General features: G+C 41.4%; 1 protein-coding gene across 4 annotated transcripts in view; it reads left to right on the top strand.

The window, feature by feature from the left end:
- FANK1 (fibronectin type III and ankyrin repeat domains 1) overlaps nt 1–24,155 on the top strand; it is a 208,975-nt gene that overhangs the window by 45,024 nt on the left and 139,796 nt on the right. For all 4 annotated transcript variants that reach the window (XM_073595750.1, XM_073595748.1, XM_073595747.1 and 1 more), the window contains exon 2: nt 5,732–5,909. In XM_073595750.1, the coding sequence (XP_073451851.1) occupies nt 5,732–5,909 (178 nt within the window). The remainder of the gene's footprint in view (nt 1–5,731; nt 5,910–24,155) is intronic.

Genomic DNA, 24,155 nt, shown 5'->3' with positions numbered 1-24,155 from the left:
TATTTGGCTATACTGTATGTTGGCCGATTTAACAGACTACTAGTCTACCTTCAAATTAGTTTCTCTTATTCACTACCTGTTGAGACTGCCAAAAATCGGAGAGTTGCTAATTTGTTACAGAACACCTCCCTCATATGTTCTGAAAGGTTGGAGTTGTTCTGTAGTCCTAATATACACTGTTTTACCAAAAGTATTGGGACATCTGCCTTTCCACGCACATGAACTTTAATGGCATCCCAGTCTTAGTACGTAGGGTTCAATATTGAGTTGGCCCTCCTTTTGCAGCTATAACCGCTTCAACTCTTCGGGGAAGGCTGTCCACAAGGTTTAAGAGTGTGTCTATGGGAATGTTTGACCATTCTTCCAGAAGTGCATTTGTGAGGTCAGCACTGATGTTTGAGAAGGCCTGGTTCTTAGTCTCCACTCTAATTCATTCCAAAGGTGTTCTATTGGGTTGAGGTCAGGACTCTGTGCAGGCCAGTCAAGTTCCTCCACCCCAAACTCGCTCATCCAGATCTTTTATAAATATAAATATTTAAAAAACATTTTGTTAGTAGGGTGACGGCACTAGCTTTGTCCACATTATATTTGAAAGGTTACATAGACCATCCACCTCCTAACAATAGTCATTATTTTATTGTGTACAGGGGGGTGCACTGTTGGAACAGCCGGTTAACCAAGGGGTTTTATTTTGTATTACCATCAGTGAAGGTGTTTTCAGTATCATTAAAGCGGGGATCCACCTTAAAGTGAAACTTCTGCTTTTAAGGCCTCCTGCCCAACTCCTGTTTGTGAAATGGAGCTTTTGAGGAGGAGGGGGAGGGAGCAGGTACCCAATTTTGACAGGTACCTGCTCCCACTTCCGTTTTGGTCACCTTAGGTGATCGGAAGCGTAATCTCTCCTTTCCGAAGTCTTCTGGGACACATGGCAGGGCCTAGAAGACTTTGGGACCACTCATAGAGCGCAGCCGCAAGCTGTCACAGCTGGGTGCCCATAGTAGAGATGTCGGTGCCGCCGAGGGAGGACACACGGAGAACAAAGCGCGGATGAGGGCACCGCTGAATCATGAGACAGGCGAGTGGCTGTTTATTAAAAGTCAGCAGCTACACTTTTTGTAGCTGCTGACTTCTAATAAACAAAAAATATGACTGGAACGCCGCTTTAAGATTCTTTTTATGTTACGAAAGGAACAGAGGAGCAGGAACTGGTCTGAAAGATCCAGGACCTTAGAAAATATCCTGAGTCTGTGGGTTCATTAATAATTTACAGCTAAGTGATTCAATTTCAATATACAACCACATAGACTACTGTATTGGTTTTTAAGGTATCAATGGGAATAGAGAAACCTCAGCAGGGGTGCACTTTACCCACGCACCAAACCCACTATGACCTAAAACTTCACTTGTATTCATAACTGTCTAAGAATCTAGACTGTAGAAAATGAAAGGAAGTCATAAAAATACCAGGTGTATAACCTCATAGGGCAAAGCGGAATTAGTGCCAAAATACAAAATGATGGAACAGATATACAACTGGCCTCATTATAGGGAGATAATCAGACAGCAAGTATGTCTTTAGCTGCCCTTGGATAACTTGCTGTCTGATTATCTCCCTATAATGAGGCCAGTTGTATATCTGTTCCATCATTTTGTATTTTTGCACTAATTCCGCATTGCCCTATGAGGTTATTCACCTGGCATTTTTATGACTTCCTTTCATTTTCTACAGTCTAGATTCTTAGACAGTTCCGAATAAAAGTGAAGTTTTAGGTCATAGTGGGTATAGAGCACACCTGCTGATGTTTCTCTATTAATATTTCCTTCGTAAAGACCAATCTTACATTAGTATACATCAGGTAGATTTTTGTACCTGTGTGTGTGTGATATACTATATCTCTATCTAATGCCGCGTACACACGAGCGGACTTTTCTACCAGACTGGTCCGATGGACTATCCGAATGAACGGACTTGCCTATACACAATCACACCAAAGTATGACGGATTCGTACGTGATGATGTACAACCAAACTAAAATAAGGAAGTTGATAGCCAATAGCTGCCCTAGCGTCGGTTTTAGGCCCTTGGACTAGCATGCAGACGAGCAGATTTTTCGACTCCGTCAGAAAGATTTGAAACGTTTTATTTCTAGGTCCGTCGGACTTTTGGGGAAAAAAAAGTCCGCTGGAGCCCACACACAATCGAATTGTCCGACGGAGTCCGGTCCGCCGGACCAAGTCCCCCGTAAAGTTTGCTCGTGTGTACGCGGCATTACTGTTTTGGCTAGAGTGGAAAGGGATTAGAACACCTGTCAGTTTTTAATATGTATAATAAATATATATATATATATTATAATGTATGTGTCCCCTTTCCCCCTCTCTGTTTGTCATGGTATCATCATCAAAAGTAAAATAAAATCCCAAATTTTGGGTTGACATCAGAACAGTATTTGGGGCGAAATCTTCCAACGGGGACACTAGTTTTGGTGACACACCAGGATTCCCTCTCACTTCCTGTATTTGCTATGGGACAGAAGGTGAAGTGAAATCTCCCCTATGGGACACAGATGCCAAAAAAAGAAAAAAGAAACTGATGGGGGTTATAACCCTCCCTTACTCTATCCAAAATGAAAAGAAAAAGTTTTGCCTTTATTTACACTTTAATCTTAAGGCTTCTTGCACACTAGCATTTTTTTTTTTTTTTTAAGCGAAAAAACGCTGGTAATAGCAGCGTTTTAGTAGTGTTTTAAGGAGCGTTTAAAAGCATTTAGGAGTGTTAGTGTTTTATTTGCATTTTTGCAGTTTCTTTAAAAAAAAAAAAAAAAAAAGGGGGGGGGGGGGATGATAAACACTATTAGCAGCATTTAGGAGCATTTCTGCTATAGAAACTCTACAAAAACAATTTTTTTCCTACTCCTAGACATTGAAGCTCAAAAAATGCTAGTAGCCTAAAGTAGTGGGCATGGACACACAGGATAACACTATTTAGCTTCTAGGAGCAGAAAAAAGGCTAATAACAGCTTTTAGGAGTTTAAAAAAAACGCTAGTGTGCATAGGGCCTTTTTTTCGATGATTTGTTAAAAAAAATCTGATGTATTAAAAAATACTTGTACCCTTTTTCTGGAAAGGAGGCAAACGTTTTGTTGGTCTGGATATGCACCGAAGCTGGCAATATGGCAGTTCTGTAAAGACCTTGTGATATTGATGGGTCACAAAGAATATTTGGTTATATAAGTTAGATTGAGAATAGTGTAGTTTTCAAGGGTTATCCTTTTTAGCGATGAAGCCTGATCCTGACATGAAGCTCTGGCTATTGACATTTCTAAGCCAGGTAAATTTTAGCTTGTCGTAAAAACTATATTTAAAAAAGCACTGGCTGGCATGGTGGGCTGGCCTCCAACCCCCCCCTCCCGCCCCAAAAAAGATAAAGGTATTATTTTGGTCTCATCTGAGCACCACAAACTAAAATTGCTATTTAATTAGTTTTTAATATGAAAAGCAAACTCGCCCATCCATTCATGTCTCCATGCTATATTTTGCTGAGAAATCACTTTGAAAAACACCCCCCAGATATTTCTTTGCACTTTATTTTTGGAATTATTGCACTTTCACTCATCACAGAATTATCAGTTATGATATTTGTTTTTTTTTGAAAATTATTAATTGCAGGTTTCGAAGTTAACAGTACATAACAGAGCCTATTGGGCATATTCAGGCTCGATTGCATAGAAAAAAAAACAAACAAACAAAAGCACAATAAAAAAAAACAATAAATACTACCTAGCTAAAATCAAGGCACTCTAAACTATCAAAAAGTTGGTACACTCTAACTGCTCGCACAGGCTGAAAGATTCTTATTGGCCACTCTCCCTCTCAAACATCCTACAGAGCTAAAGGGGTTGTAAACCCTCCGTTTTACTTACCTGAGCCCCGAAATTTCCCTCAGCGGAGACTCACTGTCCCTCTCTGCACGGGGTCCCAGTTCTTGATTTGATAGATTGATAGCAGCGCAGCCATTGGCTCCTACTGCTGTCAATCAAATCCAATGACCCGGGGGGGCAGGGCCGAGTCCAGCATTCGTGTCTATGGATGCCGAGTGCTGGACTCGGGAGTGCACCCGCTAGGTAACCCCCTGGGAGCGCGCTTCTCCTAGGTGGTTATCTGATGTGGGGAGGAGTTGAGAGAGCCGTCGAGGGACCCCAGAAGAGCAGGTTCGGGGCCACTTTGTGCAAAACGAGCTGCACAGTGGGGGTAAGTATGACATGTTTGTTATTTTAAATAAAAAAAATAAAAAGAAGCCTTTACAATCACTTATCTCAGGAATTTATGAAAATACGCACTCTCCCATATCTTATGTGTCAGGAAAGACGCCCTCTAATGAAGCAGAAATGTAGAGTTGTACAACAATATATACCGTTAATTCCCTATCCAAGCGTTAACTAGTCATCTGAAGAATCAGCATTAGTATAAGCGGATTCCACCCAAATGTTCCACACTTTATGAAAATTCTTGCACTTATTATATTATTTAATATGAATCAAAACATTCATCACTGATGCACTTTATAAATGTATGGTTTATATTGGATTGATTTAATATTAATGTACTTTATTAATTAGTGACAGTGCAACACATTTCTTTTGACCAATCATTTGCCTAGGCCTAGAAACCAGGAAGTAACTGACATGTAAAAGTTTAAAACAAGTAAATATAAATAAATAATACTATAATATAATATATATAATATACTTTCTTATCTATTTACTAAAAATAGGTAATGTTGATTGAGAGAGTGAAGTTCTGCTTTACAGCGGTAGTGTAAAAAAAAAAAAAAAACCCTGGAAGGTAAAGGCATAAGGCGCTAGTATTGTATGCATTGTATACTAGCACATTATAAAAGACTTGCCTTGAAACAAATCCCTCCAGTGGCACGTTGTCACCGCTGCTGAGGGTTCCATCTTCACCCGGTCTTCCTTCTGGGTTGTCGGGCTTCAGCTGCTTCAATGCCCGAGCCGCGATGACAGGAGTCAGGGCCGCGGCACAGAGCTCTGAAGGAATGGCACGGGTTATCCTGTTCCTTCAGAGCGCATGACGTCATTGGCTGCTACTCCCTAGAATATCTTCTAAACAGTGCACGTTTAGGAGATATTTATTTAACCTTTTTATTATAAGCTTACCTGTAGGTTCATATCCAAATACAGACTACTACTTTAAGTTTAAATTCTGTCAATTTAGTACTCATAGCAGTAAGTGGTTAATCTCTAGTGAAGAGCTTTGTTGCTTTTGCGCTTTCACAAAAGTGGTTAATGATCTTTTTTCTCACCTTGCTACTAGTTCCAGCTCTGTGGGTTTGTTCTTTGTAGACAAATAACACCAGTAAATGGCCTTGCTTGGTAAGGCATCTCTGCCTGCATTTGGTATTCTCTCTGTGCAGTGGGCTTGATTCACCGCTCTAGTACAACTTCATGATCTCTAATGTAATTAGCTGTCAGAGGCTTATAAATGCTAATTTATGCTCTTGAGCTAAACCTATATAAATCAATATACACTTTTTAATTATTTCAGACAAATGCAAGACCCGACATTATGTAAGGATAACCAAACTAATTACGAAACATTTACAATTCCCATTTCTCTTGTCTATATCTGACAATTCCATGTACATTCCATTATTCCATTTAGGTTCTGCATTACTGAACAAAATACTTCTTTTTTTTTTTCTTTTTTTTCCCAGGCAAGGTTGCTTTTCCACGCCCTGATCCTCCCATAGTAGGGAAGGTGAATCACCACAGTATCGAGCTGTATTGGGATATCAATAACGCTTATCAAATTAGAGGCCCTGTCAAAAACTGGTTTAAATTTTCTATAGAAGAGGAAGATCTGAAGACGCATGCGTATGGCACAATATATTCGTAAGTATCTCTGTCACATTATCTATGCAATATAGGAAAAATGCATGCACATTTAATGTTTTCCCTTTTCAAACATGCACCTGACATGATGCTAACCACTTCAGCTCCAGAAAATTTTATCCCCCTTTCCTAAACAGGCCATTTTTTGTGATACAGCACTGCGTTGCTTTAATTGACAATTGCACGGTTGTGCAATGTTGTGCCCAAATAAAATTTGATGTCCTTTTTTTTCCCACAGGAAGAGATTTCTTTTGGTGGTATCTGTTTTTTTTGTTTTTTTTTTTTACGCTATAAACAAAAAAAGACCGGCAAAACAAAAAAAAAAAAAACAAATTTGTTCATCCATTTATGCAAATTTGTATTCTGCTACATGTTTTTAGTAAAAAAAAAAAAATCCCAAGCGCATATTGATTGGTTTGTGCAAAAGTAATGGCAGCGATTTTTAGCGGGACTGCGATATTGCGCCAGACAAGTCTGACACCGAGTGACACTTTTTGGGGATCAGTGACACCATTACAGTGATCGGTGCTAAAAAAAAATGCCCTGACACTGGCAGGGAAGGGGTTCACATCAGGGGCGATCAAAGGGTTAAGTGTGCTCCAAGGGAATGTTTTCTGTGTGGGGGATGGACTGACTGGAGGAAGAGAGCCATCTCTGTTCCTGATTAGCAGGAGCACAAGATCTCTCTCTCCCTCTGTGACAGAACAGTGGTGTGCCTTGTTTACATAGACAGACTGCCGTTCTGGCTCTCCTACGCGCAGTTGGCGGGTCCCGGAAGCCATCACTGCCACCGAACACACTGATTGGCTCCTGCTGTGTCCCCCCATAGCCGACAAAGGGAATCACGTACAGGTACGTGATTTTGCACTTAAGGGCCGCCCTGCCACAGTAAATGTACGCGTGGCGGTCCTTAAGTGGTTAAAGCCCCCCCTCCATCCCACATCTTAATAAACTATTAACACTAACTAAATACATTTAGGGAAACCTACATATAAGTAACACACTGTTTTTGTTTTTTTCCTTACTCCTATTGGCCTGACCTGCCTGGGCTCCACAACCTGCATCGCCATTTAAAAAAAAAATGTCATCGATGGCCAGCTTCTTCTTGTCTTCACTACATCTTTCCCTGTAGCAAAAAAATAATTTTTCCCCTGTAATCTTGCAAAATTTTGCTGTTTACAAACACGATCTCCCTGAAAGGCACTGGTGACGTAGCCTTCCCAGGGGGCAGCTGTGAGACCCTGGCTACATCACCAGTGGCTAATAAATACCAGGAAGTGCTATAAAAAATGTAAGTTGACAAATAAAAGTTTTGAATTTACATATGACCTAAAGTTGTTTAGGGATGCACCGGAACTTTTGAGGTTTGGGGGGGGGGGGGACAGGTAAAATTTCCCTGGAAGATTTGGCTGCTCAATGACCAGGCCATTTTTCGCGACACGGCACTGCGTCGCTTTAACTGACAATTGCGCGGTCGTGCGACCTTACACCCAAACAAAATTGACGTCCTTTTTTTCCCACAAATAGTGCTTTCTTTTAGTGGTATTTGATCATCTCTGTGGTTTTTATTTTTTGCGCTATAAACAAAAAAGAGCAACAATTTTGAAAAAAAGCACAATAGTTTGTACTTTTTGCTATAATAAATATCCCCATTTTTTTTTTTTTTTTTAAAAAGCAAATTTTTTTCCTCTGTTTAGGCCAATATGTATTCTGCTACATATTTTTGGTAATAAAAATCGCAATAAGGGTATATTGATTAGTTTGCGCAAAAGTTATAGCGTCTACAAAATAGGGGAAAGATTTATGGCATTTTTATTATTATTATTTTTTTTTTTTTTTACTAATAATGGTGGTGATCTGCGATTTTTTTTTTTTTTTTTTTTTTTTTTTTATTGGGACTGCGACATTATGGCGGACAGATTGGACACTTTTGACACATTTCTGGGACCATTGACAATTATACAGCGATCAGTGCTATAAAAATGCATTGATTACTGTGTAAATGTCACTGGCAGGGAAGGGGTTAACACTAGGGGGCGATCAAGGGGTTACCTGGGTTACCCAGTGTGTGTTCTAACTGTATGGGGATGGGAGTGACTTGAGGAAATGACAGATCGCTGTTCCTAGCTAGTAGGAACTCACGATCTGCCTCTCCTCTCACAGAACAGGGATTTGTGTATTTACACACACGTCCCTGTTCTGGCTCTCGTACCTGCGATCGCGCGTGACCGGCGGTCATGCGCATCGGCACCCCGGCAGTGCAGTGGGCGCGCACCTACTATCCCGCTCAAAGGAGCCGATGTACAGGTACGACGGTTCGCTGGATCGTGCCGACCTGCCGCAGTATAATGACGGCGGCTGGTCGGCAAGCGGTTAAACAATCAATTCCAAAAGTGCTCAATTTTATAAATAAGTAATAATCATTAATTTTATATAAATAATTCAATTCAAATATACAATCAAATATATAAAAAATGTATATCACATAATTACAAACAAAAGTGCTCTTGTGCATAAAGAATGTGCAAACTGTTTGAAATAAATAGGGGGTGGTTTTGGCTCCCCCCCCCCCAATTTAAATTATAACTATGTATTATCTTCTTTATTCCTATAGTTAGCTAGTCTATCAAAGCTCTGGTAATGTTAATGGTGCTGATAACAATAACTATGTTAGCTATAGAAATAAAAAAGAAGCAAAGGTCTCATTTATTTACAAAGAAAGTAGAAATGCTAACATAAAACACTAAAAGAATACTACAGAGCATATAAAACAAAAAGATCAGGGGTGATACGATACTGGAAGTCGTTCCTTAAGGATTCTGTATGCTTGCTGGGCTCTAGGACAGAGAAAAAGGAACAGACCATCGCTGGCCATTGCCTTTTTAAAGCACACTCAGACACAACCCACACAAACACCATCTGCTCACCCGTCAGTCCTCTGTCCAATGAGAAGCTATTAAAAGACGGTTCTTAATTACCAGGAAGTATATTATCCCCCCCGAACATCTTCCAGGAAGTATGTTATTCCCCCGAACATCTTCCAGGAAGTATATTGCGGTCTCCACCAGGTGGCACTGTTATATTACCATCAAATTTCTTGAACCAGGTCAGCATTCCAGCAACAGCTGGCCATTTGAAGGAGATGAATTCCTATTTACACGAACTCCTTGTTACAAACACCCTGCTGGGTAACCTTTCTCTGCTGCTGTCTTCCGTATAACCTGATCTCAACTGTTCTGTTATCTGATATTAAAAACATGTTGACTTTCAAAACTGATATAATTCTTCATTTCAAAAGTTCATATAATCTGTAATCTTCTAATATCCTTGAATGCCAAGTGTGCACCACTGTCACTTCAAGTGCTCACTCCTTACCAAGAGTAATTAACCTCCAGATCCTAAGAGGTTAATAGCATGAGATGAGAGACCTTTTGTAGTCGGAGACAAACCTCAGGCTCCACGGCTGCCACAACAGGGTCCACCACTAGATGGCTCTCACCATGGCTCCAATGAATATAGATGCCACTTTTCATGTGCCACTCAGAAAATAAAATCATTCAATGGCCCAGTATCATTTAAAAGCGGGATTTATTCAACATGGTATAAGCTGATAGGCTTGTTGCAGCAACAGAAGATCGCACATCGCACCGACATCAAACCTCCGGAGTGCGTGATGATGTCATGAACCAGCTCCATCCGACGTGTTTCGTTAAACGTTGCATCTTCAGGAACATTTTAGTATGTGGGTTGCAGCAGTCTTTTTTTCAGTTTATTGATTTTAGCACACATTTTTTGTTAATTATTGGTGACATGGAGCTTTGTTTTTTTTTTTTTTTTTAATATTTAAAGATGGGTAGCCTCCTCCTCCCTCCTCCCTCCTCCCTCCTCCCTCCTCCCTCCTCCCTCCTCCCTCCTTCCTCTTCTTCCTCCTCCTCTCTCCCCCATATGTATTGCTACTAACAAAGGAATGCCGCAGGTTTTCCATAAATTTTGGCGCAAGGTTTCCACCTAAATACACGTCTCCAGAAATGTGTCTTAAATGCCTTAGGTCTCTTTCAGACAAGTGGTAAACTTACCTTCCACTAATAAGCCATCTGGAATGGATTGCTATTCAGAGGGCGGTATAGCGGCGGCTGACCGTTGCACGGGAGGCGCTACTACCGACTCCTGACACCGGGGGGTTTTTTTTGTTTTTTTTAATTGCTGAATGCCAATTTTACCTTGCAGGTCCACACTGCAACTGCAAGGCAAGTGTTTGCCTTGCAGTTGCGGTGCAGCTCCATTGACTTTAATGGGAGGAGTTTGGCAGGGGGTGTTAAAATTTAAGCAAAGCATTACGGTTATGGCATGTGGACATTCCTGTCAGGCTGTAATGTCGGAATTCTGGTTGGCAGTTGAGGCGTGGTTTTACCACAGCTTAGCCACCTCTTTTTACCACCCCCAGCCACCCATGAGAAAGAGCCTGTAGTGAATTTACTCCTAGATCATTTGTTTTGAGGTTTTGGTCTCTATCATCTGTCTGACTGTACAGTGGGAAACCTGGAGATTGTTGGTGGTGACCTTTAGTACTTTCCTTCTGTCTATATGTTCTAATGGCGTTGTGTCTAGAACAGTTATTCAGGTCATGTACTGTGTATTTTCTTTATGTAGTTTTGAGTAGAATTCACTTTTCTTTTAGGTTTTTCCTTCTGTCTATGACTCGCTTGGGGAGATTCTCCCTTATGTCCTGTCCCTGTGACACCTGTTCATTAAATTGGGGGATGCAGTTATCACTGCAACAGAAAAGAGCAGACAGCAATAAAACATTTTATTATAGCTCCATCAGTGGTTGATGCTTAGAATCTTTTTGTTGTATGGAGTATATTGATATTTATATGCTGTATCAATGATGGGATTTACAGGAATATAGTTAGAAACCAAGCAATTGTAATGTACACCAGCGCTCTTCTTCTTTTTTTAATTTTTTTTTATATGGTTTTATTGAGTTGACAATGCTAAAACGTATATGTATTTTTTAATGATATCTGTGAGGTATATATCCTATAGCTATCATATACATTTCTCTTATATTTTCTGGATATATTAAAGTGTATGTATTCAGTGAGCAATTGGGGTTTGCTATTTTGCTACTGACTTCTGTGCTCACAAATTCCCTTAAAGTGGATGTAAACCCTCTCCTATACCTAGCGAAGTAAACAGCCTCAGATGATAGACAGGGATGAAACAAATCTCCCTACATACGTTTTACATGTATATCTGTTATCTTCAGCTTGCTATATTCTTTAGAATTCTTATATCAGGTTAGAATTTTTACTTCCTCATTCAACAGTAAGAGTGTAGTCTTGGCATATACTGTGTGACAGCTGATTGGAAGAAAAGGCACACACCCCCACTCCAGGCAGAAGAATGAAGATACTTTCAGAGCTGTGCTGTGACAAGACAAGCTCTCTGCTAATCTATTCATAGCACCCACCCCGACACACATTTCAGACTGGTTTCTTCTCCTGTCTCAGAGAACCTGTCAGAAGTTATCATGCTGATAACAGAGGAACGGGACTCGGGGCTTTGGAGAGAGATAAGTAAACGCTACAGATATATGTGCCCAGGTCAAATTTAATGAATCGGGTTTACATCCACTTTAAGTACTCTAGCCACTTTCTACAAAAGGATGTACCCGTACATCCTTGGGTTTAAATGGTTATACCAGGATCATGGTTGCAGTTGCAGCCACAATCCTGGTATCAAAATTTTCTGCCAAATTATGTTTTTTCATAAAAGTGATCCAGCTGCCTGACCACTTTTACAAAGAGGAAGAAACCCACCCCCTACTGCAACATTAGTTCCCAAATATTCGCTTTAGTGTATGAAACTGGCTGCAGTGAGGATTTTGTCACTTCCAGTTTTGGTTGGTTGGTTGTTAGCTGTTATTGGCTAGTAAAGCAGCCGATCAAACTGATCTTGTTTTAATCAGGTGTTTTGAAGGGCAGTGGAGAGATCTGGGGCCTAACAGACCCCAGATTTCTCCATAAAGTGTACCTGTCACTGTCCATGCCATCACAGGGGGGTGTTCATCCCTTGTGATAGCAATAAAGTTGAATACAAAAAAAAAGAAGAAATGTAAAAAAGAAAAAAAAAAAAATAAATTTAAATAAAGTGATTTTTTTTTTTTTTTTTTTTTTAAAGCACCCCGTCTTCCGGTGTTTACACATGAAGGCCCCGCATGCATATTCAAACAGTGATCACACCACACGTGAGGTATTGCCACAAACATCAGAGTGAGAGCAATAATTCTAGCGCTAGAACTTAAGTTTAACTCTACACTGGTATCCTGTAACAGCTTTTTTTTAACTCAGAAAAAAGGACTTTATTGTGTCACAGATGCAGTTGTACAATAAACAAAGATCAAATTCAGAAGGAAACCATTTGCATATACAGTGAGGTCAATACTGTGTATAAAGGATGTACAAGGCTCAAAGAGCTAAGGTATAATAACAGCTCCATATATCATGGAGCACAGTAGTAATATCCGTATACTTAATATAAATGTTATCCTACTTGCACATGGTGAACGGACTCTTTGAATGATCGACACAAAAACAGATATAGATACTCAAACAATGTATGTAAACTACCTACCTTCCAATGGGAAGGCAAACAACCTAACAAAAGAAAGAGAAGTGTGTATTATCGTGACAATGCTCCGTAGGTCTTTAACAGGCATTTTTATTAGCTGTCCAGTGAGATGAAGGGACAAATGACCGTACATACGGCCGTGACCAAGCCAGAAGGCCCTTAGTTGCAGACTGTCTGTCACCATAGATCTAGCGGCACAGAGAGATTATATCTGGAGCAGGCGTCCCAGCACCAGTTGGGATGGCGCTAGACCCGGAGCGTCTTGCCATGGCTGCCATATTCTATAGAATTTGTTAGGAGCTTTTCTATGTTGATATGATAACTTTTCCTTAATGAGAATGGTATTTTACCTGTTCAATCCACTGTTTCGTTGTTGGAATACGCGGTGATAACTACAGGCGAGCAATCTGTAACAGCTTTTAAAATGTTGCCTATTAATAACTGGATAATATATGTACCATAGTTTGCTGCCATTCCATTGGGTGTGTGCAGTTTTTACCACTTGCCGACTGCTGCACGCCGATATACGTTGGCACATGGCAGCGGTGGGCAAATAGGCGTACCTGTACATCCCCCTCTTATCGCCGCATACAGCATGACCGTACCCGCGGGTCCTGCGAACTCCATGTCTGCTGGTGTCCCGCGATTGTGTCACGGAGCAGCAGAACGGGAAGGTGCCTATGTAAACAAGGCATTTCCCCATTCTGCCTAGTGACATGACAGAGATCTACTGCCCCCTGTCATCAGGAGCAGTGATCGCTGTCATGTCAGTGGTAGCCCACCCCCCCACAGTTAGAATCACTCCCTAGGACACACTTAACCCCTTGATCGCTCCCTAGTGTTTAACCCCTACCCTGCCAGTGTCATTTACATAGTAAGCAGTGCGTTTTTATAGCACTGATCGCTGTATAAATGTCACTGGTCCCAAAATAGTGTCAAAAGTGTCCGATGTGTCCGCCATAATGTTGCAGTCACGATAAAAATCGCAGATCGCCGCCATTACTAATAAAAAAAATAATAATAAAAATGTCATAAAACTATCCATTATTTTGTAGACGCTTTTGTAAACTTTTGTGCAAACCAATCAATATACGCTTATTGCGATATTTTTTTTTCTTTCTTTACCAAAAATATGTAGAAGAATACATATCGGCCTAAACTGAGGAAGAATTTTGGTTTTTTTTTTTATATATTTTTGTTTATAGCGCAAAAAATAAAAACTGCAGAGGTGATCAAATACCACCAAAAGAAAGCTCGATTTGTGGGAACAAAAGGACATCAATTTTGTTTCGGTGTAACGTCGCTCGGCCGCGCAATTGTCGGTTAAAGCGACGCAGTGCCGAATCGCAAAAAGTCCTCTGGTCAGGAAGGGGGGTAAAATCTTCCGGGGCTGAAGCGGTTAAAGCATGACATGTTCAGTATCCATCTACTCATCATAGCATAATGTTTTATATTTGAGTATTGTAAATGGGTATTGGGTTTGTGTGCACAACGATTAAAGTTTATTTTTTCCTAAACTTTGCATTTGATAAGTTGCTGCGCAAATATCGTGTGACCTAAAAAAAAATTGCAACAACCACCACTTTAGTCTTCAGAGCTTTTGCTTTCAGAAATTATATCATATTTGGGGGTTTTAGGTCATTTTATAGCAAAAACAAAAAAATGTGGATTTTTACATGTATGAGAGAAATGTTAAAATTGCCCCGGGCAGCAAGGGGCTAGAGACGGTGGCACATCTTAATATGTAGTAACTGATGCATCTGTACCCAATTGATTGCCAAGCAATAAAAACCTTGTCAGAGGTTCTAAACTTTTTGGCACTTAAAGTAGATCTTCCCTCTCCCAATCAACATTGATTAGTTTAATCCTCATGCTGCTAGCATTAGTAAATACATAGGAAAGTTTATTATATTTACTGGTGTGGAGCCTATGATACTAAGCAGTGGATTTCTTTAGAGCAGTCTACCACAGACTTACCTCTACTCTGCCTTCCTTGGGTCCACCGGTCATTCTCGAAGGGTCTCAGAGGCCATCCGCTGATCAGCCCAACTAGGTGAGCCCACCTGCAGGGCAATGAATTCTCTCCCAAACTTTTTGTTTGACTCCATTCCTGGGAAACCCAGAGTTCCCGCCTAGACTCTCAAACCATCGCTTTAGGCGACTTCTGCATTCGGGTACTTACCGCATTAATTCCGTTAGTGACACAGGCCTGAAACCCACCCATTCTATTCAGCAAACGTTTGATCCCTCCTTGGATCCATGGAGACTTCAACAACTTCGTCATTACCTACTTCCAGTGGGGAAATGTGGCATGCTCCAAACTTCCGAAACATCTTTCGAATGCATTTGTGCCATCGGCTCATTCGGTCGCCGCCACATATAAGCTCTTGGTCCTCCCTGAGGAGAATTTTGTGACACCATTTCTATTCAATTGGGAATGCGACTTGGGTTTTTCTCTTTCACCAGCTCAGAGGGAGGACATTCTGTATTTTGCACATTACGCATTCATTGCTAACCAGGATACAGAACTGAGGTATAAGCTCCTGGCACGGTGGTACAGAGTCTCAGCGGTTCTCCGTAAAATATTTCCACGAACATCTGGAACCTGTTGGCGATGCCAGAAAAAAAGGGTACCCTATTGCACTTCAACACTTTTTGTCCACTGTCAGATCGGTTATTAACCTATTGACTGATTTTGATCTGGGAACAGACCTGGCCCAATATTTGTTACATGCTTCTCACCTCCCAGGAAACACTACAAGGAAACTATGTTGATCCATTTGGTAAATGCTGCTAGGGCTTGCATCCCAGGCATATGGAAGCAGGAGCCTCCCCGTGCCGTTGCTCGAAAAAATCACTGAAATTTGCAGCATGCAAAGCCTCATGGCAGTGCTCAAGGACACTGAAGGGAAATTTATAACCGTCTGGTTCCACTGGTCTCTGTTTACATATTCTCGGGACTATGATTCCTTATTGTCCCCATTCTGTTGCAGTCCCAGTAGCCCCCTGGCCCCATCTTCCCTCCCTGTGCCCCCCCCCCCTTTTTTTTTTTTTTTTTTTTTTGTTCCCCTTCCTTTTACACTCGCCCCCCCCCCCCCCCCCCCCTTTTTTTCTTATGTCTGCCTCTATATCTATCTTGTCCTTTGCTGGAATGATGATGGCGGTGGACCCCCAAAAGTTGTAAGTTTTAAAACACTGGGTGAATTATTATCAGTGTTGCCAACCTACCAGATTGAAATTTACTGCCTCTGCCAAGTTTTATTACTGACATTTAAAAAAGTTACAGTAAAAGTTTCAGACACCACCTCTGCCAGATCACCACCTGAACACAGTAGCAGGCACTGGGATGGTCTTGGCCAGCTCCAGACCGATACTGCAGCTCCGAGTCAAGCGTGTCAGCCAGATTATTTTATTGACAACATTTTCCTGTCACTAGCATTTTAAAGTGCCCGTTTTTTACTGGCTTCCAGTAAAAATACTGACGATTGGCAACATGGTCTATTATTCATGTAACTGACCTCTCTGTGTCAATCCGTGTTCCCAGGGTATGTTTATGACACCCACACTGGTTGCCTGGTGTTTTTGTAGCTGGCTGTTTTGTCCAGCTTCTAATCCTTGCTTTGTTCTAACCTTCTGTTAAATGCATAAATAAAGGATAAAAGAAAAAAGAAACACATGCTGCCTTTTATATAAAAAATCTCCAGAATTGTTGCTCTTTATGCCCAGTGCCATTTTTATTCTTCCACCGCAAATTAGGAAAGGATAAACGAAGGTCTTAAACACATACAGTTAAAGCTAACCTTTACTTTGTCATCTGTAATAAAGGAGGTTGGATGGTTATCTGCTTGCACTTGGTGTATAATACTCCTCTTAATTGGAGAAGTAGCACTAGTCATCTGTATATGTACTTTAATAGGATGTGTGAGCCCTTTGTATTGTATTGGCTTTATTACCGTTTGATCTGCTGGTTTTAAAAAAATACTTGACATTCTTAGATATGGTCTTTATAATGTGTTCTAAGTATCTTTTACACTACCATGGGAGATCGTAACACAAAATCAATAATATGAATTCTATCTGTCCTTTGTACTGAATCTAGTGGCTTGATGACGCATTTAATTGATCTGTTTTAATTTTTCGCTGTTGAAGATGACAAGTGCTTATCACACAAGTAATCTGTACCAGAAAAAAATTCTGCAGCAGCAGCATTTACTGAGACTTACCAATCATTTCTCGTGGCATCATAATCTAATGGCAATACCCATGTTTCCATCCAAGGGGGTCTGTATGGAGCTGAATAGGACAAGCTGATTTATGTGGTTTGATCACGTAGCCACCACTTTTAGATGTGGACAGTGCAATAAAAAAAGGATATGTATTGGTAAGAATCCCAGATGCTGCTGAGTTGTTTTTTTTTTGTTTTTTTTTTTTTCTGGTTTTGCTAAAGCCTTTTGTACGGGTCTCCAGCACTGTGCAGCCTTCTGGTAGTCTCCAGGAAATCCGTCTGGAAATGTTGTACCTCTCACTGCTACACTGGAAATGCAGTTCAAAAATAAGTGACAGTAGGTACAAACCGTAAATTCTTTTAGCTCAATGTTTCCCAGCATGTGGGATGCATACTGCTGGTTATATTCCTCTTCACTGTAGGCCATACACAGCAGAGTTTGGGATTAATGTGAAAAACACATTTGCGAGAATATGCTTACTCTAGTATCAACTACTAACTCACTTTAATGTAACCATGAATGTATCTCCTTTTTACGAGCTACAGTGTTTGGAAGGGGAATGGTTTTTAGCTGACAGTGCTTTATGGGATGGCAGTGTGTTGGTTGTCAAGTAGATGTCTAAAAGTGGTTGGAAACCCTTACATATACTCGCTGAAGTGACTGGCCTCTGGTGCTGCACAGAGATTAAACAAATCCTCATACATAAGTTTTTTACAGGTTTACCTGTAGCCCTTTCTTCTCTACAGCCTCCTAAAGCATGCAATTTACACAATATTTCTGAGCTCAAGCAGGCAAGGGACGGTGATCTGATTTCACACACAATACAGAGCAGGGAGCTGAGTGTAGTCTGAGACCTAAGTGGAGGAAATAGAAGCAGTATAAGATTCAGATAAAACATTTTAATTTGTTTAGATCGATCCTCTGTCTGGTTTTTATTGCCATCTGTGTCCCTATAGGGAAGATTTTGCCTGCTAGAAGAGGAAGTTATGGAAACTCTAGTGGTGAAATCTTACCCAGATGTGCTATGTGAGCTTCATAGACAGAAAGTGAGGGGAAGTCTCCCCAGTGGTTACAAGCAAAAATAGAAGCCATAACTCTTCCCAACTCTATCCTCCAAAAAAAAAAACTGGCTTTAATACATACAAGCACTCTGTAACACTCTCCTTATACTGCGTTGCATTAAAATAAATAGGAATTGGAGTTTCTGGCCATGTCTGGCGCCACAGTCTAGCTGTGTCTAAAAAGCATAGAACAAGCCATCTTCCCATCTCTTGAGATAGTAAACCTTATGAAAAATGAGATTTGTGAGTCAATAGATGTTCTGTAGCCATCATCAGATATTCATTGAAATTGTATAGTCTAATATCTTGGAAAATGAAATAGCAATGCCTCCATGGCACCAGCTGGATGGGTGAACAGAGGCTTAAAGGATACATTCACCTTTTTGGGAACATGTTTCATGTTTCACCCATTTGGGTACATATTTGGTAATTGTTACATGTTCCCAATGCTGCAGCTGCTGCTCGCCCCCCCCCCCCCTCCCCAGCAGTACGGGGAGAAGTTCCTAGTACTAGCAGCCACTTTTTTAAAATTAGCTCTGTGTGTGAATGTTCATTCTTTGCGGCTGTCGGCTTGTAGTTTTCAATAAATTACCATGGCGCTGTGGAGCTCAGTGGTAGTTAATTGATTCTTCTTGTCAATGTATCTGCTTGCCCGTATGCAGGAGCATATTATGAAATCAGTGGGTCCGTGTGCAAGATAAAAAGTGGGCCCTAGGCATCGATAAACCAAAAAAATGTGGTGCACAGAAGGAAAAGTGGGCTTGGTTAAAATTGCGCTAAATATTCGGCGTGGCTTAAAGGGGGTGTGGTTTAATAGTCTGACAAGACATGCGTAGTGCAGAATGCGGTAATGTTAAATAAGGAATGTATGTGCGGAGTGTATAGCAGTGGGTAGTATGTGCAGGAGAGGTGTATGGAGTGTATGGCGGTGGGTAGTATGTGCAGGTTGGTGTCAGTATTTAATTTTAATATTTTTTACAATTTATTTGTATTTTCTCACAATGCTTTTTTCTTGGGGGGTGGACAGTATCATTTTTTTTTTTTTTTTTTTTTAAATATTTATTACAATTCCAGGTTTTTTTTCTTTAATCAGGCCTGTTGGGGGGCTTTGAGATATTGGGGGTCTAATCAGACTCCTTACATCTCCCCTTTGAGACAGAGAAAGGGACGGAAGACAGAGATTCCTTTTCTCTGCAGCCTCAGTTGCACTGAAGATGAATGGACAGGAGACAGAGGCTCCTCCTCTTTCATAAACTGAAGCAGAGTAAACACAGTTTAGGATGCTTCAGTTCTGAATGGACAGTCAGTGATCACGGACTCTGCTCATTCAGAAAAGAAAGGGGCCGGTAAGTGACATGCTTTCTGGCCCCTTCCTCTGCCCTCAATCCTGGCATATTCCCCCCCCCCCCCACCACCACCACCACAGCTGGAGGGAGAGAGGAGGGAAGTCGGGGGAGGGGGGGGGGCATGTGGGTTGGAGGAGGATGCTGGAGGAGGACACGGTGCAGTGTGGGTCAGAGCACAGTGCCCCCCCTCTCAGGGTCTGTGTTCAATGAACACCCTGCACCCATGGATGATACACCATTGCCAGGATGTACGGGCACACAAATACACTGACAGATCTACAGGAGATCTGCATGGCACCAGCGATCTGTTGATCGCTATTGCAATGCTTTACAGACTCCAAGAAAAAAGAATCAATGCACATTTTGTTTACCTGCAAAAAATGTTACATTTATTTTATTTATTTTTTTAAAGTGAATGTATCCTTTATATTGAGCGCACACAAAACACCAGAGTGAAGGCTACAGAAATTAGAAAATGTGCAGTAGCTCTAATAAAGCCAAGGAGACTGCTTACCAGAGGACTTAGGTAGCGGTGGGACTGGATTTAAAAAGTTAATATCAGTCTTTTGAATTGGAAATAATATTGCGCCAATCCAAAAATATGGAAAGCTGCCAACACAACAATCAGACAAATTGTGAATCAGAAATAAGGAATAAAGTGTGGCGCTAAAAAAGACTTGTTCTTTATTGTGCAAGACCCACCAGAATAACAGTCTGGGGGCCAAATCTAGCCCAATAAGGTGTTTGATGAAAATAGGACTTTCGCTAATCCTGTGTGTAAATAATACTTATACGCAATGGGAAAAGGGTATCTCTGTGAAGTGATCACTCATATAATCCCACATATAAAGTGTGTATTACAAACAAGATCCAATGGAAAACAATCAAAATGGGGAATTAGTTGCGTTTACCCCCAAGGGAATATCACTGTGAGATTATATCAATTAAGTGTCTTATTAAAACGTAAAAAAGAGAAAAAAGGCAAAAGCAAACATAGTGCCAAAATTAGAATCAAGTATATGAAACACTAAAAAAATGTGAATACACATCTATTGTGCTCATGAGCAGATCTGCAAATGTGTTTGCCTACTCATAACAGGCAACATTCAGGTGCATATATATTAAATCGATGAGTGCAAATGGGAAATGTATAAATATAAGTGCAACGACATTCATGCAAATGGTGTTTTTGCTATAGCCCGGATGAACAGTGAAAGTCCAAATAAAAGTCCTCTAGAAATATAACTGGAAACTTGACCAATGAGGCTTCTTTTGGAATGTAAGGATGGTTCCCATATGCTCTGCTGGTCAAACTGCTAATGTAGATAGATAGGTAAAAAATACTCTTACCAGAGGTGGTGGACTCACCAGCCAGCGGCTTCGGAGTCCAGGCAGGCTTATGGCAGAGCAGACAGCAGGTGGTTGCAATGCTGTTTATTCGCTAGTAGAGACACCGGAAGATGAAGATCCCCAAAGAACAGCCTCCCATAGTCAGTGCTCGGTTCTTCAAACAAATCCTCAGGTGAAGAAGTTAGGGAAAAAAATTCCACATAGCGTAAGACTGCTTCCAAAAACTTTAATAAGAGTTTTGCGATAAAAGAAATACACTGGCTCATAGACAACAATAGAGACCAGGTATAATAAAGGTACATTGGCCCATAGACGACAACAGGGGCCGGGTACAAAAACGTATAAAATCAATAAAAAAAGCGCTTATTCAATCGTGGCAAGACAGGCATATCAAACCCGACACGTTTCGTCCGCGAGGACTTCAACTGGGGTATAAAGAACACAATAAAGAACAAGTCTTTTTTAACGCCACACTTTATTCCTTAATATCAGTCTTTTACCTACCAGTAATACCAGTTATACTGGCGATATTTCAATAGGATCTACTATATGATGTTTCAGTTTATTTATGTTTGTTTTTATGTAATTTTTCAATTTTTGCTTTATAACTTTTAATATTTATTCAGCAAATGCATTATTTTATTGGAGTTTGATATAACTGCACACTTATTTATATGGCATTGTTACATTTTGCTACTTGTGTTACCTTGTGTAATTGGGATTTTTACTGTATTGTTTTATATAATTGTCAGTTCAAGGTTTTATGAGTGATCTTATGTTGTGCCTAGAAGGGCATGCAATGGTCTGTCATTCTGTATTTACTAAAATTGTACTTGTATTTTTTTTCATTTACTTTGATTGGGATCTTGTTCAGCTGTGATCACAGCATACACTTTCATTTTTTTAACGTCTTCATTGTAAAAACAATACAAACAATACTTTATATTTGGCAACCCAAAAAAGCTTACATTAAAAATATCCTTTCATATTGTGAGCTCTGCCTGTCAGCTGGCTGTCTTTCCACAACTTCCTGGACTCCCTGCATGCTTCAGAAGCTCCTCCTCCGCTGTTTACGCTCAATTTTTAAGGACTACATATCCCATGGTACCTGGAAGCGGTGATTCTGTACTGACTCTGCCTCCTGAAACTTCACCTCCCAGCAGCTCTATAGTTCAGAAGGCAGGCTCTGTGAATTCTGTGACACAGCAGTGTCTGCTCACAGCTTATAGTGAATCTGTGTCACAGAATTCAAAGTAATTATGTGGGGATCTTCACAAAGTAACTTGACAAACTTCAAGATTGTTCAGATTAGTAGGCTGGAAATTGAAATACAATATGGAACTTAATATATGATTTTACATTTTGACCATAGATGCACTTTAGGCATGTTACTAATGCTGGTAAAGTGTGTCTAAATCCAAGTACAAGGATATAAAATATCTCGGCTTACTGGTCTCGTGTTCTTTAGTTTTAGAGAGGTGAACTGGGTTAGGCTGATGACACTGCTTGGGATTTCAGTGCAACAAAAGTAGTATTGTTGGCTCACTACAGGAACTTACAAGCTTAGTGGGTTTCTGGCAGGATCAACAGGCATTTTTACCAAGTATCAAACAGATCTAGAGTTTGGTGCTTGTGTGGATGGCATCAGTATGATTTAAGTTTCAGATGCTTCTTTTGCGCTTATGGAGAATGTTACAAGGAGGCAGAAAAACACAGTAAGAAGCAATTTCCTGAAAAATAGATTACAGGGCCATTAAAGAGGAGTTCCAGTGCCCTGTGGAAAAAATAAAAGTGAACAGCTACAAAAACTGTAGCTGCTGCCTCATAAAAAAACAGCCACTCACCTGTCCCACAATCCAGCGGTGTGCTCACCCCAGTCGGTCTCACCTGCTGTCTTCAGTCCCCGGTGCCAGCATCTTCACTATGGGCACTCGGCTGTGACAGCTTGCGGCTTCACAGACGGGTGCCCACTGTGCATGCACGAGTCGCGCAGTGCATCGTGACTGGTGGATGCAGTCTTCTGGGACCTGTCAGTGTCCCAGAAGACTGCAGGGGGGAGGGAGGAAAACTTCAAATTCTGAGCGCAGTGATTTATAAAGGCAAAAACAGATTAAACCTCATTTCATAGCGCTTCTCAGCGATCAGGTGACCGGCTGGCTCTCTCCTTTCTTTGTCTGACAGCTGCAGCGGGCGGGGTCGAGATTCCCCCGCTGACGTTGCTCGGGAGAGGAGGAGGAGAGAAAGGGAGAGCCGGCCGGTCACGTGATCGCTGGGAGGCGCTGTGAAATAAGAGAGCTTTTCTTTTTTTATAACACTCACACAAGGGGACACAGGATTCGGACACAGCGCTGATCGTATGACAATCTAAATGTTATTTGTGCGGCAGAAGTCGCAGGGGCGGGCACTGTCCCGAGCTGACGGGGGGGGGGGGGGGGAAAGAGGACAGAGAAGGATGGGAGAGAGCAGGGCTGCAGATGACGGAGGCAGCTAAACTACCACGTTGTCAGGGCTCAGCAGCCATGATATACCATGGTCAGTTTACAAAGGGGTGGGCAGAAACTGGCAGGGTCAGCCAGGTTTTTTTAGGTGACAGAAGGGCCAAATGACAAAGCACAAGCACTGTGCTGTATAACATGCTAACAACTTAAGGACCACCCCACGTACATTTACTGTGGCAGGGCGGCCCTTAAGCGCCAAATCACATACCTGTATGTGATTCTCGTGCACGGCTCTGGGACACGCTCCCACTGTGATTGGACACAGCGGGAGCCAGTCAGCGGGTCCAGCAGCCGCAATGGCCGCTGGCCACCCATGATCGCTCGCTGGAGAGAAAGCAGGACGGTTTGCCTATGTAAACAAATCAGATCGTCTTTCTGTCAGACAGGAAAAGAGACATCTGTGATTCCTGCTCATCAGGAAAACAGATGCGTCTCTTCCTCGAGTGCATCCATCCCCCACACAGTAAGATAACACTCATAGGGAACACAGTTAACCCTTTGATTGCCCCTGATGTTAATCCCTTCCCTGCCAGTGTCATTTATACAGTGACAGTACTTCTTTTTTTTTTTTCTTTAGCACTGATCACTGTATTGGTGTTACTGGTCCCCAAAAAGTGTCACTAAGTGTCAGATTTGTTTGTCGCAGTCATGCTGCAAATCACACTGATGTGCCGCTTTGAAATTGCGCTGAAGTAACGTGATTTCAAAGCTGCACCAGTGTGAATGGGGGCTTAATCACATGTTCTAAACTTTTGACATTGCTAGCATTTGCCTGGTGGAAATAAATATCTATCTTTCACTCATTGTAGTACACCGCTCTGCTTTACATAAACACAAACTGGGTGTACCGCCACCTGCAGGAGTAGAACACTAGGTTCACTAAAAAAACAAGACAGCCCAGGGGCAGCACCTTCTGGTGGACAAAACCACCTTCTCAGCTGTGGACAACTCTGCTCTCGACTGCTACTAGCCAGGGAGTAGTTTCTACCTCTGACCTGGAAAATAGTAACAACAGATGCCGGCTTGCATGGCTAGAGATGAGTACCGGGGATCTTGGAGCCCGGAGGAACACCTGCTCTCCATCAATGCACTGATTTTCGAGCGTTCAGATGGACTTTGCTGGATGCACCTC

The sequence above is a fragment of the Aquarana catesbeiana genome, linkage group LG08 (genome assembly GCF_042186555.1).
Source record: "Aquarana catesbeiana isolate 2022-GZ linkage group LG08, ASM4218655v1, whole genome shotgun sequence".
Taxonomy (NCBI): Eukaryota; Metazoa; Chordata; class Amphibia; order Anura; family Ranidae; genus Aquarana; species Aquarana catesbeiana.
Note: the sequence above shows the minus strand (reverse complement) of the source record. Positions and strands in the feature narration are given on the sequence as shown.